This window comes from Muscardinus avellanarius (assembly GCF_963383645.1).
Source record: "Muscardinus avellanarius genome assembly, chromosome: 1".
NCBI classification, from domain to species: domain Eukaryota; kingdom Metazoa; phylum Chordata; class Mammalia; order Rodentia; family Gliridae; genus Muscardinus; species Muscardinus avellanarius.
The window spans coordinates 82,474,962-82,494,954 of NC_137786.1; the positions used below are offsets into that span (position 1 = coordinate 82,474,962).

At 39.8% G+C, this 19,993-nt stretch overlaps 1 protein-coding gene across 1 annotated transcript in view; it reads right to left on the reverse strand.

Annotated features, from left to right (window-relative positions):
* The window catches only part of PCSK1 (proprotein convertase subtilisin/kexin type 1), a gene marked incomplete at both ends in the record, with an annotated part of 42,861 nt that overhangs the window by 14,844 nt on the left and 8,024 nt on the right, over positions 1-19,993 (reverse strand). Inside the window, 6 exons of the mRNA XM_080692740.1 lie at positions 4,180-4,280; positions 6,738-6,950; positions 8,361-8,533; positions 11,855-11,943; positions 16,914-16,990; positions 18,519-18,665. Of these exons, the coding sequence (XP_080548866.1) occupies positions 4,180-4,280; positions 6,738-6,950; positions 8,361-8,533; positions 11,855-11,943; positions 16,914-16,990; positions 18,519-18,665 (800 nt within the window). The remainder of the gene's footprint in view (positions 1-4,179; positions 4,281-6,737; positions 6,951-8,360; positions 8,534-11,854; positions 11,944-16,913; positions 16,991-18,518; positions 18,666-19,993) is intronic.

The following is a 19,993-nucleotide window of genomic DNA, read 5'->3' on the forward strand; positions in this document are numbered from 1 at the left end:
AATCTCATTCCCCTAGATGCATCAAATTTAATGCAACTAATGCATATTTCATGTAAATAGTTTGCTTGTCACAAGAAATTGAGGAGGAAATAATAATTACCTGCTCACCTATACCAGCCTCAGTCTTCCTAATCCTCCTTTATTTTATTTATTTTAATTTTGACACTGAGAATTAAACCCAGGGATATTCTACCTCTGAGCTTGACCCCCAACCCTATATTTTCTTTTTAAATGGGATTTTGCTAAGTTTCTGAGGCTGTACTTGAACGTATGATCCTCCCATCTCAGTCCCCCTAGCACTGGGATTATAGGTACATGCCACTACACTATCCTGACTCTCTTTTATTTTGTGGGATGATGATAAGTTTCCACTCAGTACTGTTCTCTCCAGCAGACCTAGGGAGGCATCATATGTAGTTTCTCAATCACTCTAAGCATTAATTTCTTAATTTCTAAAATATAACTAATAGTTTGTGTTAAAAGAGTATTACAAGGATTTGAATTAATATTGCATGCAAAAGATTAGCACAAGCATTTGGCCTCTAGTAAGAACCTGATTACCAAGCTTGGCCAAGAGTTCTTTATCAGTCTCTGTAGCTCTTGCTGAGGGATAGTGAATGTTTAAATCAGTCTCTCAGTCTTAATTGTCTAGGGATAAAGCTTGATCTCACATCTAGAAATTCTGGCATTTGGATTTTCTGATATAATATTTGTTGTATAGGCAATTAAATGGAGTTTAAAAACTGTCCAGTTGAGGACAGATATCTCAATAATCTTTACAGACTTTGGAAGAAAGGACATAAATATTAAGATTAATCATGTCCATCTTACTGTTGAATCAAATGAAGGGAATTAAATTTTATGATATTCACCTGGGAAATCATAGTCACTTTGTCTCTTAAGTTATGAACACTATGAGAATGTGCTTCTAAGCAATTCTGCATTTAGTTGCAAAGAGATTTGTAGACCCTAGAAACCTACCCATGTATTTCATAGCAACAAAGCCCTTGGTTTAGAAAGTCTCAGCAGAGACTAATGAGATTAATGAGGCTAGAACATTTTCAAATACTTTTCTCCACATATAGAAAAAGAAAGTTTGAAGTTTTAGGAACCAAGGATTATACTTTTAAATTTTCTATTTTTATGTGAAATTAACATTAACATAACCATTCCGCTAGATAAATATTTCTATTATATTGGTTACTAGATTAAAATGTGTGAGGCTTGGTTAGGTACATTTACATGCATCTGATAGGTGTTGGGTAGAGAAGAAAGATTCTGAACTTAAAATTTTAAGGATCGCTTTCTCTTAACAGCTCCCAGGGAATTAAAAATCTGTATTGTGGGATCACAAATATTGTAAGCCTGTTTCATATTTTCTTAAAATCCAGAGCCTTCAACACCAACACCAACAATTCATATAGGATTATCTCTATATACCCTCATCTTCTACTTCAAATCTGAGAACATTATAAAAGGGTAAAATTTCTGAAAAAGATATTTCTCTCATCCACATTTGTTTTCTCTCATATGTGGAAGCTAAAGAGAAAATATGAAACAAAAGAGATTTAAAATAAATGAAGAGAGAGACCAGTAAAATAATGGATGGGGTTGGGGAAGGGAGGTGGAGAGGGGGAAAGAATTGAGGGAAGAAATAGTTCAAATAATGTTATGTCCATATATGAAAGCATCAATCTTCAATCTCACTAACATGTACAGAGAGGGAGGGATACAAAGGGAAATGCACCAAATGCTATGTGCATATACGACTACATCACTTTGAATCTCTGACGTATAATTACAATGCACCAATAAAAGTATAAAAACAACTGAAACGGTATGATCTGCCCCTTTCATTTTGCCAATGGAAAGGTGGAGCCCCTGCATATAAATGAACTTGCACAAGGCCACATAGCCAATGGTATAGCTGGAACTAGAAGCCAGGTGTTCCCTGCATGTTTCACTGTTTGGACTATATTTTTCCTCAAAATTGAATTGAATCTTCTGATACCAGTCTTAGCTTCTGTTCAGAGATATTGTCCTGTTAATCTCCTTCCTATTACAAAAGTCAGATTCTAAACATAGTTTTTCTGTTGGGCCCCAAATCTGCCTCTGCTTGAGCACCTGAATCTGCTTCTTTGTCATGCATCTCCCCAGTCCTTCCACAGAGTTAGTCTCTTGGTAAGAAACGTGGCAGATTGTCTTGCTTAGCCACTGTGGCCATCTTGTTGCTGAGGTACCCAGAAACTATACCACATCTCTTCAGGGAGCTCTGAGGTCCTTAGAGCTACACTGGACTCTTCTGGACAAAGCTCAGAAACTTTAAGGCTTTTTAAGTTGTGACAAAAGCCAAGATGTTCTGCTCTTCTGCTCCAGGGAAACTAGTCCATTGAACAGGATAAGAGGGGGTTGCTTTGTTTTCTCTCCAGATAATATGCACCCTCTGGTAGGACAACCCCTTTATTAGGAAGGTAAGACATACAACATCAGAAAGTAGGAATAAGGAGAAAGAAAAAGGTGTAGATGTGTAGTATAAGACAGTTTTTTTTTCTTCTGTATTAAATATTGGACTATTGAGTAACTATTAGAAAGAGGAAATATTGTTAAATCTTTTTTTAGAATCCTATACTAGAACAGATTCTAGGAGGACTTAGAATCTGAATATGGTAAACGTGCCATAATAAATGATATAAGTAAATGTTAATCTAAATTTGGGCTGTGAAGATTTTTCTGAGCACAGAAACAAAGCAAGACAGTTTAAAGAAACTGACTGGCAACCGTATCTACATATATCAACCATATTATCTTCATTACATAAAAATCACCTATAAACGAAATTAAAAAGTAAATGCCAAACTGATAAAGTATTAATGGATTTTCTGAACCAAGGCCATAAAATAAAATTAAGGCCATAAAGAAACAGTCATACAAGGCAAATGGACACATGACATAAAATATTGAGCTTCATTAGTCATTAAATAAAAGCATATTAAAATGCATTTAAAAAGCACAAGAAAAGCATATCACCTATCAAAATAGCAAACATTTAAAAGATAAAAAAAAAAGTAGTTTGGAACTGGCCATGTGGCGCACACCTGTAATCCCAGTCATTACTTAGAGGCTGAGACAGGAGTCTGCTGGACCAGCCTGGCAACTTAGCAAAGCTCTTTGCAACTTAGTGAGACCTTGTTTCAAAATAAAAAATAAAACAGGGCTCTGGTTGTAACTCAGAGGTAGAACAGCACTGGGTTCAATCCCCAGTACCAAATAAAAATAATAAATTAAATAAAATAGAACTAGGCAATATAACTCTGAGGTAGAAAGCCACTAGGTTCAATCACCAGTAACACACACACACACACACACACACACACACACACACACACACTAGTTTTGGCAGGGGTTTTGAAAACTGGCCCATTTATACATACATTCCTGGTGAATAAAAAGTGATATAATTTTTCAAAGTGGCAACTTGACAACATACATCAAGTCATTAATATATGTCTGTTTTTTGCCTCAGAAATTTTAGTTCTGAGTGTTCAGCCTGAGAAAGTTATCAGAGATGGCAACTAATATTTGTGGGTAAGAGTGTTTATCTATACATGATTAAATGGCTTCAATTAAATTTGTTACTTACACAATGAATAAAAGATAAAAATAGAAAAGATAAAAATTCCTGTCTCTAATTCTGACATCTTCTGACATGGGTATATAAGCTCCAGTATTAGATGTATATAGTCTGAAGAAAGGATGTTTTATAAGCTTTTAGTTACAATACTACCCACAAAAAATTATTTGGCCAAAATTCTGCCTGACAGAAATAAGGCCTTGGAGCTGCATGGGAAGAGAACTTGGGGGAAATACGTGAATTTTTAAAGGTTGGGGAACATAGATGTAGTCCTTTTAATATATTAGAAGGTGGATTATAAAAATGATTACAAAATAATGTGCATATTAAGACACCAATTTTGTAAGCTATATATGTGCATTAAATCTACATGGAGATATTAACAATAGTTACTTCAAAGTGGCAGGACGAGAGCTTATCTTTATTAAGATCACCTTTTTATGTTGTTTTCCAAAATTTCTACTTTAGTCATGTATAGGAAGCAACAAAAGCTACTAAAATGAAGCAGCAGCCCCAATAGAGGTGATGAGAAGATTTCTGGGCCTTACTTTGCTTCCAAGGCCAGAGCGAAGATGCCAGCAGCCAGGGGTGCAGAGGCCGAGGTGCCCGTGTGGGTCTCCGTGCAGTCGTTGTGAAGGTCAGCGCTTGTCTGGATGGCCCCGGGGAGGAGAAAAGGATGGAGACATGTGAGGTGTGAGACGGGGCAACCGCACCAAGGTCTGCATCTGCTGTGACCAGGAAACTCAGCTGATTCGATTCACTACTTCCTCCTCTAAGCTACCAGCGGATGTTTGCCATCTGCTGATATTTTAATTCGCTCTCCTCTATGTGCAACTTGTCTATAATTCTGGCAGCAAGATGCCTTTTCTGGGGATAAAGTACTCCCACTATGAATATTTTCTCTTCTGAGATTCCCAAACGAAATGCTGTCTATATAAAAGGAACACTTTGGACATCACTGTGAATCACGCCGGCCCATTAATCATCAGGTCCATTGTGTTTGGTCATGCATATTTAGAAATTCTGCCTCATACTAAATTCCCTTTGGCCTTCAGATTAACATTTGACTGTCTCTTCAGCACAAGGATGGAGAGTCCTCCTGATCTTAGCCACTTCAACTACTTGTGCAAGAATTTTTTAGTGTGTCGTTTGCACTCCCTGTTGACCAGATTTGATGTTCCTGAGTTATTGTCCACATTTACACTTTATGAAAAGAATGGGCTTATAAAATCAAAAGCGTGCTGGGTTTAGTTCTGGGTTCAAATTGTAGAACTTCTACTTATTAGATATGTTCCATGGGCTTCTCACTTGGTCTCTCTAGCTGTAAAATTATATTTACATTTCCTGACTCATATTCTGTAGCCTAAGTGAGATCCTGCCTTTGGCAGTATTTTTACACAATATTTTCCCATGTCAGGACTTACATAGGCTAACTATAGGGTAATGGAGAGGTTACTGAGACAAAGAGAAGAAGTTACAGAGTCAAAGGCAGACAAAAAATACAAATTTCTAATCAGTCTGTTTTAAGAACCTCAGTGATGCTGGCTGAACAAGTGGGGCCAAAATATTACTAACAAGACACCCACCCAGGCTCCAGCTCTGTAGTTCTTAGCTAGGGATTTCAATGTGTAGGAGGAAGGTGTAAAAAAATAATTGGTTCTATTATCACCTCCTTTGGCTTCCTACTTGGAGACACTAGATTTTTCGTCATGGTGGCTCCACTCCTCAGAGAACTGCAGAAGCAAATGTTGCCCTTTTTACCTGTTGACGCAAATGAACCCCCAGAGATGACTGTGCCAAGGAAGAGGTTTGCGTAAGAGAAAGGATGCGCTGCTGCGACTGTCTCAAATAGAATCCACCAGCTGTCTCTGCTAGGGCTGGTTTAGAGGAGGCATCTTTACAAAGGTGGAAAACCTGCCCCCTCCTTCAAGTGCAGGGTCGCTCAGATGAGGGGCTGTCTACGAAATGGTGTTTCTAAAATGCGTAACAGCCCAATTTTCTAAAGGCATCTCTGGACGCCCAGGGACATGGCAATAGCCCACAGCTCTGAACACAAGTGGGGCAGATGTCTGATATGCTCCTTTCAAAGGCTATAAAGTATGTCTGCCATAAAGAACCCTTGGGTGGAATGTCACTGTCTATTATTCAGGTATCTAAAGATACGGCATGAGAGAGAGGCCAATGCTTTTAAGTGGAGACCACACAGCTTTACTGCCTAAACTAGGTTGCAGAAACAGGCAGAGTTACGAAACAGTGACCCTGTCTGAAGAAGACATTAATGCTGACAATTGGGTTGAGATGCCACTGATGGGAGCAGTGGCCACATTCCAAGGTAATTATAGTGGGGCTCACCCACCATCTAATTGGATCATGACCTGCTATTTTATTGCGATTGGGATCTGCATACTTTAGTTAGTTCTTTCTGCATCCAGAGTTAAATCCAAAGCTTAGAATTTTTAAATTAAAAGTGCCTCTCTTTGTTCTCTCAACCCACGAATGGCCCTTCATCATCATGCCCTTGAAGGGAAATCCAATAATTGCCCCTGGCAGTCTGACTCATGAGAGAGAAGGCTCAGGCGAGCGTGGGCTGGAGGAGCTCTGGGCTTCCACCCTCCCTGAGCTGCTCCCCAGATGCCGGGGGAGTTCACCTTCAGGGGAAACTGACAATGATTTTCCTGCCGGTCATCTGTTCTTAAGACACATTGCCGGTACAGACTCAGTATTTTTATCATTTGCTAAAGGGCAAGTCAGGCTATATCCCTGCTATTAACGGATCAGCAAGTACAAGGGTGATAAAGTCCTACAAACCCTGAAATCTCCTTTTAGGCTATTTCCAGAGAGGCATCAGACAAGCAGAAAAGACATTTGGAGAGTCTCGGCTATACATAATGGCAGGTTTGGTGGCTTCTCGGGGCTAAGTTTAAAAATGACAGAGAGGGAAGATCAGCTTGGCAGAAATGCCATTATCCCTGGAGAGAAAACATCCCCATAGTGCTAGTTTTTCCAGTGAGTGAGCAGGAGTCTCCCAGACTGGTCAGTCAGGAGGATCTTTCTGAGTGCGAGCCCAGTCTGAGTTAGACCTCCGAGTTAGACAAAGGAAACATACGATTCGCTGGTCGGTGTAATCCCCGCTGCTGTAAGAGGTGGCCAGCGTGGAGGAGCACTTCTCAGCGTACCAGGGCGACAGGCCTTGCTGGGAGGCACTGCTGATGGAGATGGTGTAGATGCTGTCCGTGTAGCCGTCGCAGTCACAGTTATCACCCTGCCGCCCCCCGTTCCCAGAAGCCCAGACGAAGATGGAGCCCTTCCCTTGTCTCCCCTAAAGAAAAAGCCAGAATATTATCACCTACTGGGGTAACTGTCAAATGTCAATACAATTCCTAACAAATACATGTTTGAAGTTCTCACAGGCAATTATTTGGGTCTATCTTCAACTCCAGGCCCTTCAGGAGCCAGGGTGGAAATCTCGTGAGGAGACTAGGCCACTAGACTCAGGCCCTGACAGCCGCCTGTCATCTGGGGCTCCCGTGGGATAGGACCAATCAAAGGCTTTCTTTCTTTCTTTTCACTATCATGCAGATTGATAATCTAGACTTTAACAGTGGTGGTTAATTTTTTCAGTCTTCTCTCCCTTTCTTTCCGCCTCAATCTTCTGGGTGACTGATAGAATGACAAAATCAGGCATTATTCAGATCTGCCGTGCAGCTGCATTAAAAGGGACTCTTCAATTGAATGGAACTCATCAAGGCCACCCTTTCTATGACTTTTCAATATGTGCTCTCCAAAGTTTCTACTTTTGTCTCATCCTGTGGAGAGCAAGGCCTTGGGATCTGGGCATGAATGCAGTAAACCTGGTGTAGACCTTACAGGAGGCTCAGGTACCGCCCAGGCCTGTGCAGAGCAGAAGGCAGCAGGGTGTTGTGTTCAGGAATGCATTTTCAGGGCAATTCAGAGAAGTCTGGGCACTAGAATACCTAGTGCAAAAACCTCAAAGCAGCAGGAAAATGAAGAAAGAGGAAAAATGCCCAGATGCATTTTTATTTTTTGTTACTGGAGATTGAACTCAAGGGAGGTTCTACTACTGAGATATATCCCTACCTCTTTTTATTTATTTATTTTTTGGGGTTTTTTTGTGTTTTTTGTTTGTTTGTTTTTGTTTTTGGTGGTACTGGGGTTCTTAGAAGCCCTTCTTCCTCCGGGCTATACTCCCAGACCTATTTCATACTTTTTTATTTTTTGGAAACAGGATCTCTTAAGCCAGCGCAGCTGGCTTCGAACCTGCACGATCTTCCTGTCTCCGCCTCCCAAGCGTGGGGATTACAAGCATGCGCCACCATGCCCAGCCTACCTCTTTTTACTTTGAAAAAGGGTCTTGGTAACTTACCATGCTTTGGCATCCAACCTTTGGTCCTCCTGTCCCAGCCTCCCAATATTGGGATTACAGGCAGGGATCACCACATGGGGCTCCAGAAATATTTTTAAAGTAAATATCCTAAAAGTTACTGTTAGATGTAAAATCCAAACAGGAAAAACTATCTTAACCATGAACTTCCATCTTTCTGAGGAATGAGGGTTGGCTTTCTAAGTGCATTTAAAATTGTGGAAATTCTTGTCAAGAAATTCATCACCATTTTTTTTTTCATATAACCTAAGTGTTCTCACATTCTCATATACCAGTGGTCAGAGTTTCATGGTTTCATCTCATGTGAGTCTGTGTTAAGTATCTCACCTGCTTGACACCATATTCAAAAGCCTTCTGGGCAAGTCGACCAGGCCCCTCCACAGTTTTCCCATCATCATTAGGGCCCCAGCTGGCACTGTAAATATCCACATGCCCAGGGTTGAATCCGATTGAACTGGCCTCAATAGCATCAGTCACAATGCCATCCAGCATTCTTATGCCTGAGCAGGAAACAAACACACCCAAAGGTTGATGTCACCATGTACTGAGAGGAAAACACAATGGTCTTAATATTCATGTTTTAAAAGACTCTCAAAAGAGTCAAAAACAGGGTAACCACTACCATCTCCAACATCTGCGGCCCAGCTACTGAAAGCACAGAAGGAAGGGACAGGTCAGTGCTCCTGTAAACTTTCTTGGCTGCCCTTTAGATATAATACTGTGCACTGTAAAGCAGCTGTGGTTTTTTCCTCCTATTGTAGGCTCTGTTCCCAGAAATGCCCCTGAGGTTGAAAGAGAGTAGCATCCTTGGATGAGAGGAAATGGCCATGGTTGCAGTCAATTACAAATGTCTCCTTTCCCACCTCCACCCCCGACAAAATGAAGCACAGCTTTCAGAAAAAAAAGCCATCAAATCGCCCTCCCTCAATGCACCTGCTCATGTCTGTACCCTGTATAGCTGTGGCCCAGTCTGTGCTATACAAAGGACCCCTTAAGGGAAACCGCAGCCTGAAAAGATCCATCATAATAGGAAACTAACAAATAGGGAAAGAACTCTTGTTTCTAAGCACTGATTAAAAATAACCTAGAGGCCATTCTTTTATGTGTTTACTAAGAAATGTTTTCAAGGAACATGCCTCCTTTTCTTCCAAATCATCTCAAGGATGAAATCATTGCCATAGATTTCACTCCTGGGGTGGGGGGATCATTTTTCATCAGGGGAAGGCAGACATGGCAGCTCTTTGTTCTTTCCAACGGCCTGTCGCCTATCATCAGACTCATGCATTTGAGAGCCAGGAAGGGAAAAGCAATTTGGACAGTACAGCCTGGTTATTCCTGGCTTCCAGCTAATCACATGATGGCTTACAGCTTTAGTTTTTCACACTGTTATTTACTATGGAGCTAAGGTGAAAGAATGTGTAATTGACATGATCAGTGAAGCTCATATCTGGAAAAAAAAAAAGAAACTTGTTTAAAATGCATCTGGAAGAAAAAACAATTCCCAGCTCGGCTTTATCATAACCGTGTAATCTTGAGCGAGATACCTCCCTGTGCCTCAGTTTCTTTAGCTGTAAAATGTGGCTGATAGCAACAGCTCACATGCATTGAAATTATTTTATATCAGTAACCATTCCATGGCATTATACATATGAACTTATCTCTTCTTACAGCTGCCACCTGAATTACAGTGGGTACTGTAATTCTCTACATTTTTTCAATGAAGAGACTGAGGTTACAGAGACACAATGGTTTATCCAAGAGCTCACAGCTTAAAAGTGGGGAGCCTAGATTTGAACCCTAAAATAATTCTGGCACCAAAATCTACCCTGTTAGCCACAGGATACACTGCCTATAATGTAGCATAGGCTAAGTAATTGACATATAGTGGGTACCTTTTTTTTTTTTTGCAGTACTGGGGTTTGAACCCAGGAGCATTCTATCTCTGAGCTCCACCCCCAGCCCTAATTTTTATTCTTTATTTTGAAACAGGGTCTCATTGAATCGTAAAGGGCCTCACTGAGGCTGTCCACAAACCTGTCTCAGCCTCCCAAATGCTGGGATTACAAACGTGCACCACCACGCCCAACTGATCCTTTTTAAAATGATAGTTATTTTTCAAATTAGGGCTAGACACTGAAAGTGTAGAATAATAAAAAGAAACCAGTGAGCTTGAGATCAGAAGTATTATTTCATTTCTCTACTGCCATAGGGTAACTTTTCTACTTTAAAGCCCCGGCTTGCAATTCTTTCTCCAGAGAATAAAGAATCAGATGGTTCTCTCACAAATGATAGCTGTTCAGTTCATCAGAATTTAAAATGTAAGTTTTTTTTCTAGTTGATTATGTAATTTGTGCTTCTGCCTTCATTTTCTTTAAATTAGCACAGTGCTCTGAAAATGATAGTACAAAAGGAATTAGGAATGATACCTAAAATTAGATAGTGTATATAACACATATATATATTATTATATACAGTGTACATAAATGCCAATCTGTATTTGTTTGTTTTCTTAAAGGAAATTCAAAACCAAACTCAAGGTATGCAGTGATGCTCTGCAAGTGATCTTTTTGTGTGTGCTTGTGGTTATACTTTGTTAAACCAAACTAAGTTCAAAGCTTATTGCAAAGCTGTGAAAGCCTGAGGAAGAGAATTGTTGCCTTCTTCGGTTTTTGCATATCCTCTCTCCACCCTTCTCCACTGAGACATGGACTGTGTCAAAGATCTCTGTTGATTTCCCTCTGGGTTCAGCCACTTAAGACTCCAGCAGGAGGGTGAGGCTAGGAGAGTGGAGCCTATTCCCCTGTCGTCCTGCCCCAGTATAGCTTTCAAGTATGCAAGGCCATGCCTGGCTCCTGGCCATTGGCTCTCTTTGTGGCTACTACTTTCTTTTCCTACTTGCCCCTGACCACCCCTTCCCTCGTTCCTTTGGCCTAGAGGGGATAGCATGTGCCTTTGTTTGTTAGTCCTTTGTTGCTTTCCTCTAACTCATATAAGTAATTTCTTTATTAAATGTCCTCAATTACCCTAGTGGAACTTTCCCCATGAGAACACTTACTAAAACAACTAGAGATTCTACATTCTTGCCATCAAAGGTAACCTTTGGCTACTTAATATAACAAGTATGTACTTTAAAATTTTTTTGAAGCTCTTCTTTGCTCAGAAATGAAGAACTTGCTAGATGTGGCAGTGCATGCCTCAAATCCCAGTACTTGGAAAACAGAGGCAGAAATATTATAGGTTCGAGGCCAGTCTCAGAAACATAGGGAGACCCTCAACAATTTAGTGAGAACTTGTTTCAAAATTTTACAAAAAGGGGGCCAGGAGTATAGTTTAGAGGTAGAATGCTCCAGAGTTTAACTCCCAGTACTTAACTCCCAGTACCAAAAATAAAATAAAACAAAGGAATAAAGAACTCCTACAGAATTAAGAGGCAAGGTAAGACTGCTTAAATTTACCTCCTCCTTCTGTTCCCTTAGCAAGTATTCAATAACAATCTCTCCTAAATCAGGCCACAGATTTTGTTCACATGCTTAGCTGTCTAGGCTATACTCAGCGATCTATTTCCTAGAAACAAAGATTCATTGATTTGCTTGCAAGTCACACTCAAGTCCTGCAGCAGATTTTGCATGGAACTCATTTCTGCCTCTGGTTGTTGACCTGGCTCCTCTCCCTGTGTACAACAGAGGATACGAGCCTCAACATAAAGTGCCAAGCTACAGAAACAGTCTTCACATTTCTGGTTCACTTAGCCTAAGCATTTAGTAAAAAGTCGAGTTTCTTAGAGCTATGTTAATTGAGAGTTAGGCTAAAAGGGCTTTTACCTCCAACTTTGGAATTATATGCAACTCCAACCCCACACTTGTGATTATTTGCTTGCATGGCAATTTCTCCTGCACATCTGGTCCCATGTCTGAGAATTAAAGGATAAGAATTATAAATCACAAGTAAGTACAAACATTTGTTTTGCAAATGAATCCATGTTACACAGATATCTTAAATTTTTGTATGTTCTATTATTATTTTTTTACTATTAGTATTAAAATTTATGTTCAGATGAAGTCACGGGTATACTAGAGCCAAATGTGTATTCAAATTCTGGCTTTTGCCACTAACCAGTGTTGTGACTTGGGTCAGTTACTTGTCTTCAAAGGGTTGTTGTGAAGATCACATGAGATATTTGTGTCTCGCAGTTGAGCACTTAGACAGTGGCTGGCATAAATTAAAAACCCAATCCAAGAACTACAGTAACTTATGCATATCCATGCATATCCATGTTCATGGCAGTACAATTCACAATAACCAAAAATATGGAACCAACCTAGGCATCCATCAACAGATGAATGGGTTACAAAATTGTGAGAAATATACACAGTAGAATTCTACTCAGCAATAAAAACAAAATTATGTCTTTCATAAGAAGATGGAAAGATCTGGAGAATATTATGTTAAGTGAGATTAGCCAAGTACAGAAAGAGAAGGGACATATGTTTTCTCTAATATGCTCATGCTAGGGAGTATTAAGGATACCAGAGGAACTCCAAACAATGAGGGGGAAACCTCAGCAAAGCCAGGGAGGAAGGGTAGGGGAGGAAAAAGGCTGAGGTTCATTGATGAAAAAGCTACATTTGACTAAGTGATGTGAATGTAACATTGTTAACCTGGTTATTCAGTGTTGGGAGGGAGGTAAATGGGGAAGCAGGGATGGGGGGAAACCAAGTACTGTGTGAATATATGCCATTGTCAACATGATCCACATTATGATGTGAGACTATAATGCACCAATAAAAAAAATTAAAAAGCCCAAAGAGTGTTCACTTCTCTGACACTCTTGTGAGAAAGCTAACACTCAGGAGCTATGTTACAGACACAGCTTATTTTTTACTTATTTATTTATTTATTTATTTATTTTTTTTTGGTGGTACTGGGGTTCCTGGAAACCCTTCTACCTCCAGGCTACACTCCCAGACCTATTTTATACTTTTTTTTATTTGGAAACAGGGTCTCTTAAGCCAGCGCAGCTGGCTTTGAACCTGCGCGATCCTCCTGTCTCCACCTCCCAAGTGCGGGGATTACAAGCGTGCGCCACCACGCCCAGCTAGACACAGCTTTTGCTTGGAAAGATTTCATTGGGAAGGAAGCTAAGTGGAGGCATGTAGCACTACATGGGAACAGTGGTTGGTGTCCTGAGTTCATATTATTTGAGCTCATGGATCTTGCAACATCTGAAGCTGCAACATCCCTTGAATAAATATGTTTAAGTCTTCATTTTATTTAATCTTTCCATTATAATTCTTTCACTTGCAACCGAAGCTGTTCTGACTATTCTGCAAAACAATTGTGCACATCAGACACACAGACAGAGGATGCCTAATGTTTTGTTGATGGGTTTGTTCCTGTTGTGTTTGAAGCTGTTATCCTCAGTGCTTCCAGAAGTCACCATTGCCTATATTTCCATTTATACAGGATGGAAGTCAGTTCCAGAGTAGTAAAAGCATCCAGTGCAAGTCTCTAGTTTGAGCTGACATTTTAACTAAACCTATTGACAAATGGCCCCAACATGAGCCAGTCTGGGAAAAAAAGTAATATGACACCACCTATTATTTATTACTCTTTGTGCATTGAGAACTGAGTTTTCTAGTAAAAGTGGCAAGAGGATCATGGTGAATATATGGCTTGCTTTTTTTCCTCCTCTTTTCTTTATTTCCTATCTCCATGCACTGAGAGAAAGGGAAGATCTCATCAAAGTGTGTCTACGTCATTCTTCATAGACCTGCAGTCCTTTATCTTTTTTTAAGTCAGGAGCCAAGATAAAAACCCTGTATTAACTTAGAACAATGGTGGTAACTGGCATCTAAGCAAACTGATTTTTAAAAATACTATTTCACAAGATAGTTCGAAGACTACTATTATTCTGGTTAAAATATCCTTGTCACACGTTATTTAACTAGAAAAATAATCTGTAATTGGTGTTGAAATACTGAATACAGATTCATGCCAGCTTAATAGTAAAAGCTACCTGTACTTTTCTGATTTCATTATTTAGTGATTCCGCTTTTGATTTGCAGGGGAGCATTCAAATGTGGCTTCTATTAGTCTCATTTACATAGTAATAAAGAACATCAACAAGAGAGATAGTTTGGGGAGATAATGTCCTTGGAATTGGGAGATAGCAGGTCTCCAATTGCTATAAAGGCTAAAAAAAATGGGACCATTCATTTTACAAATTGAGGGAATTTATGTCTGACAACATGCTAGAAGGAGAACTCTATCTTTTTATTATATCTTCTGATAAATGATAGGAATGCTCTCCATTTGGTTGATAGTCAAGAGGACTCAGAGACATAGTTGCTCATTGTATCATTTCCAATAACAGATTCTGAATTGGCTTTGTCTCTGAAAATTGACTTGTTTTTCCATTTACTCCTATTAATGATAATATATTTCTCACTGAAATTAGGTCTACTTCAGTTACTATATGAGAAATGTTGATGGTCATTGTCATCATCATCATTATCTCAGCAAACATTTATTTGACAAATATATGTACCAGGCAATGTAAGTATATATACATACGTACGTACATACATACTAATGCGATCTCAATAATAACACAATTAAGTAGATATCCCTTCTCAAAACATGTTAAAACTAAGCACAAAGATGTTAAGTCATTTGTTCAAGGTCACTCACCTACTGAGTGAAAGATCTAAGATTTGATATAAATCTGGCTCCAAAGTCTGTTCTCAACTGTTGGGCTATCCCATGCTAACTTTATGCCATGTACAGGGTCCAAAGCAGAGAATGCTCTGGAAGCTCAGAGTTTTCAGGCACAAAATAAGTAACCTTAAATGGGACTTTGGAGCTCCCTGACTTGGAGAAAAATAAATCTATTATAAATGCTGTACTGTGAGATTTCTCTTTTTGGGAGGAGAGAAAAAGAAGATCTAGAATGTTTCCCAAAGGTCCATGTGTGAAAGATTTGTCCCCTGGCTTGGTGCTACTGGAAGGTGGTAGAACTTTTAAAAGAAGGTGGGAGGCAATTGTGGGTGTACCCTCAAAATGGAGTGTGGGACCCCGGGTCTCTTCCTCTCTCTTTGCTTCTTCCATCCATGAAGTGAGCAACTTACTCCGCCATATGCTTCCTGCTGTGATGAACTGTCTTGACACAGGTCCACAAGCATCAGGGCCAACTGGCCATGGGATGAAACCTCCAAAACGGATCCAAAGGAAGCCTTCCTTCTTTTTAAATTGATTGATTTTGGGTATTTGTAACAGTAATGTCAAGCTGACTAACTCGAGGACTGAATCCCACTTCTCATGACCAGGGAAACTGCAGAGAATAGCTTTTCACCAAGTATCTGGTTGCTGTACAGCCACTATACAAGTTTCATCCCAATTCGATTCTGGGGCCAGACCTAGATCTGCCAAGTAAGAAAGAACAATGACTAGGAGAGAGGCTGCCACCTCTAACTGTCTCCTCAGCTGGATCCATGTGGCTGCACACATATTTCCCTCTTAATATTTTGAGAGTAAAATAAAAGCTGTTGCTTTAGCCCATCCTAAGAGGGCTGTTCCTGTCTTCTAAGTATTATCATTTCTTTGAGGAGCTCCTTTCAGGGAGCCAGCAACTTATCACCTATTTTAGAGGACAAAAAAGAAAGTAAACGTAAAGAGGTGACTTCTCTCTACACTGGTAAGATCACCCTCTGGTGATTGGTAAAGACATAACTATCAGCCAGGCTAATATTACAAGTCTGGGATCCAGAAGAGCACATGTTCCTGCTGACCCTCACTACCCTGACTCAGAAATATGGCTAAAACTTCATCCAGGGGACTGCTGTCATTCCTGAGACACTCAAATTCTCCTTTAAGGTGCTCCACCAGGAGAAAAGGGAAGTACTTCAAAATACATGTAACAATGACAAAGAGCTTATTGGTTGCCCCCCCCCCCACTTACAGCAACCAGCTCCAAGTATGACCTTGGCTTTGATCTACTTTGATGGAAATCCCTTCAATATGGAGAAAATGAAGAGGTATTTGAATGTTTCCTTAAAGTCTATAAGAGATATCAACATAAACAAATATGAGTTCTCCCATGGGGATGGATACTTCAAGGCCACATGCCTAGAGGATGAAGTTTGTTCGCAGGGAGAAGGAAAGGTTCAAAGTGTCTCCTTTGGGGTCTTTCTTTTGCCTTTTCTTCAAAAGGACTGGCTCTGGCCCTCCCTAATTACCATGGCTACAATGGAAAGATGTTAATCTAGGAGTCAGATGTGGTTCTTTCTCCTTTCAACCAGCAGAACCTCTGCACCAGGTCACTACCTCAATGACCTGGAGACAGTGTTGGACTTGGGGATAAGCCTCAGCTGTATTTCTTCTGTCATGTGTCTAACCATGTCCTTTTTGGAGAAATGATGAAAGTTCTTTTCACCACCATGGAAAATTGTGTGGATTTATTTACATGTGTTTTTTAAATGTATTATTTTTATATATTTCTCTTCATGACTAAAATCAAGCATATTACTAATAGTAAAAGATTCAGAGAAGAATCTCTAGGGAGAAGAACTCAACTGGTGTAACTTCATGTACGAAACATTCTTCTTAAAGCTATGAATATTCAGTAACATTTGAGAGAATTTCATAATATAAGGAGGATTTTATAATATACAAAGTGTAATTAAAATATGGTTATATAAGCTGAAAGAAATATAAAAACAGAAGCTTTGATTTGCTTCAAAAGCAACAGAATATTTCAGTACACATGGTGCACACTAACATTTCCTAAAAGCTAAAATGTGGACCACATTTATAGTGTATTATTTCACACAGGATAAAAACATTTTAAAGTACTTTAGTCCCCCCAAATGCACATTTACTCACTTGTTCTCATTTGTGGAATCATACCGGGGAAATGGATCATGATCATTATCATTAAAATCATAGCTAGCCTCTGGATCCTAAAAAGACAACAATAACAAACAAAAAACAAACTGTAGCATCTTTAAAAAAAAACAGTATTTCTTCTTCTATCATCAGAAATATCAATCTTTACAGATAGCTCAGAAGTCTGCATTTCTGAGTTCTAGCATAGTCACTGAACATTTATTATACTTCCAAAACAGCTAGCAATGAGCCCATTAAAGTGACCCAACAACGAATTCTCATAGATGCCCATAGCTAATAGATGCCCACTGAGCTGTAAGTGCAATCATCTAATTTTCCAGATGAGAAGAGTGAGATCCAAATGAGTTCAATTATTTAACTAATTCCATAGGGCAAACTAATGACATTTTTACACTTATTCCTTTCATGACTATGGATGCAAATAGGTGGCATTGGGGTGGCACTTAGTCTAAAATAATGTCCTTTCATCTCCCTCAATACACTAAAAAGATGAGATTTAATTGAAGAGATTTTGCTTCAGGGTCCTACCCATTTTTCTGACTAAATTATTGCATTTAAATATCACCCACACAGGTACTCTATCACCATCATTTCCGATTCTCAACGTTTCCCATATCTTCCAATAATTCCTCATTTTTACCTCATGATAGTCTTTTTCATCTTTTTTTCCCTTTCCTTTCCCTTTGCTCCTTAGCTTTGAGCTATGGCTAAGGAATGATGAATGTTTGAAAATAATGAGAGACAAAAGTCAGTCTTAGAGATGAAATGTCCACCACCCTGAAATAGCAACCAAAGATAAGCCTGGTGGTAGTGCACACTTATAATCACAGTACTTGGGTGGCTGAGACAGGACGATCGAGGGTTCAAAGCTAGCCTCAGCAATTTAGCAAGACTGTTTCAAAATAAAAACAAAAGAAAAGGATTGGGGGTATAGCTCAGATGTAAAATGCTCCTGGGTTCAATCCCCAGTTCTAAATAAATAAATAAACAAACAACAGACTTAAGATATAGAGTCAAGTTATACCGTGAATATGAAAGATAAATGGCTAACTCCATCAACCAGGCAACAATGATGACTAGTTGATTTATTTTCCCAATTTCAGTAAAGTTTTCCTTTCAAAGTTGGGAATTTTCACACTGTGAATTTTTATGGAAGGAGTCACATTCACATAGCTTCACATCAGGGATACTGACCCAATCAGGAAATGAGAAGACTGTGAAAATGATCTCAGACATTAGGCTTGGTTTGACTGTTTTATTTCCCCCAAAACAATAGGTAGCTCACAATTGGAAGAGTTTCTAATAATTTAATTGGTGTAGATCCCTTTCCAACACACATAGTTTGTACAATGGTTGATACCACTGAATTTTTTCCATCTATTTGCACTTGAATGCACTTGATTTGCACACTGGTATAAAACTAGTGCATGTGGGCTGTAAAGAGGGTGAAGAAAGGGCAAAGCCTTGGTCCCCCATCCCAGGGGCTGACATCAGAGCAGCATCTCTTTTAAGGGAAGGGAAACCCCGTGTGTCTGTACAGACAGCATCCTCAGTCACAGACACTGGATGGCCCACACTCACATAATTGGTATAAATGTCTGTGTGATTCCACTCCAAGCCATCATCTAGCACAGTGATCACAACTCCTTTTCCTGTAATGCCTTTTTGCCAAACAGGTATCACATGAAGATCCAGCTTGGGCAAGGCTGCAGTCATCCTGGTATCTTGCTGGTAATGAAGAACACAGACACATTGGTAAAAATCATGATTTGCCTTCTATAAAATGGGAACTTAAGTCGCAACCTGAAGATCCCTCTTTCTTTTTCCTTGGGCCCCTCTCCTCTTTAGAAGAAGACAATTATCCAGTTGTGGTGGTGCACACTTGTAACCCCAGCATTTGGGAGGCTGGGACAGGAGGATTGCAGTTTGCGGACAGCCTCAGCTACTACTTAGTGAGGCCCTTTGCAACTCAGTGAGACCCTGTTTCAAAATAAAGAATAAAAAACGGGGATGGGGTGTATCTCAGAGGTAGAATGCCCCTGGGTTCCATCCCCAGTACCACAAAGAAGGAGGAGGAGGAGGAGGAGGAGGAGGAGGAGGAGGAGGAGGAGGAGGAGGAGGAGGCGGCGGCAGCAATTAAGTGAAAGGAACAATGAAGATGAAGGGTAGGGCCAAGTGAGTCTTCAGTGTGTTCCTCTTCTGTTAGCTGTCCCAGTGAAAAAAAATCACTTAAAAGGATGAATCACCCTCAGCCCGTTGTCTTTGAACTACATGGATTCAAAGAAGTTTGTCTCTAGGTTTCTTTCTTTTATAATAACATGCTTAAGCTTTTCATCTACTAAAGATTTATTTGATGACCTATGTTTCCATTTGCTCCAAAGTCCTGCACCTCCACTGCTACATGGAACTCTCATTATATTGTCTGATGTAAAGTCATTTGTGGATGTTTTAGAACCTTTCATCTAGAAGAAAAATCATAATGTGAGTGTCTGGAAGTCTGTAGTCTCTACCAGGAAATTGCCTATTTCCATGTATAAGTGATTTGGGAGGAGATTTGAGAATATCTATGGGAGGAGATTTGAGAATATCCTTTTCAGGTAAGTTTTCTGTGATGGTGTGTGGACTATTTGGGAGAAGATCTGTACCACAAGGGACCACACACCTAAGCACTTTTCCAAGCATGTTAGTTACACAGTAGAAGACGGCCCAGTACCTGGTGAAGGGAGCCAGTGAGAAATATATAAGTAACAATAATCAGAAGAATTAGTGCACAGATTGTCACCCTGTTGATGGTTCTCATAAAGAGGTGGTAGGGATGGGCAAGAATATACCAGGCTACCGTGAAGCTGAATCACAGGAGATTGGAACCACACAGAAACTATTGTCTGAAGTGAGAGGAGCAGGCCTCTGTATCAATTGCAGGATCAGTTCCAGAGTGTGGTTGTTAAAAGTATGGCCTTTGGGGCCATAAGTCATGGCCCTGCCACTAGTAGTCATGTGATTTCAGCAAATTATTCAACTTGCCAATATCTGTTTCTTCACTTGGTGAGTATAAT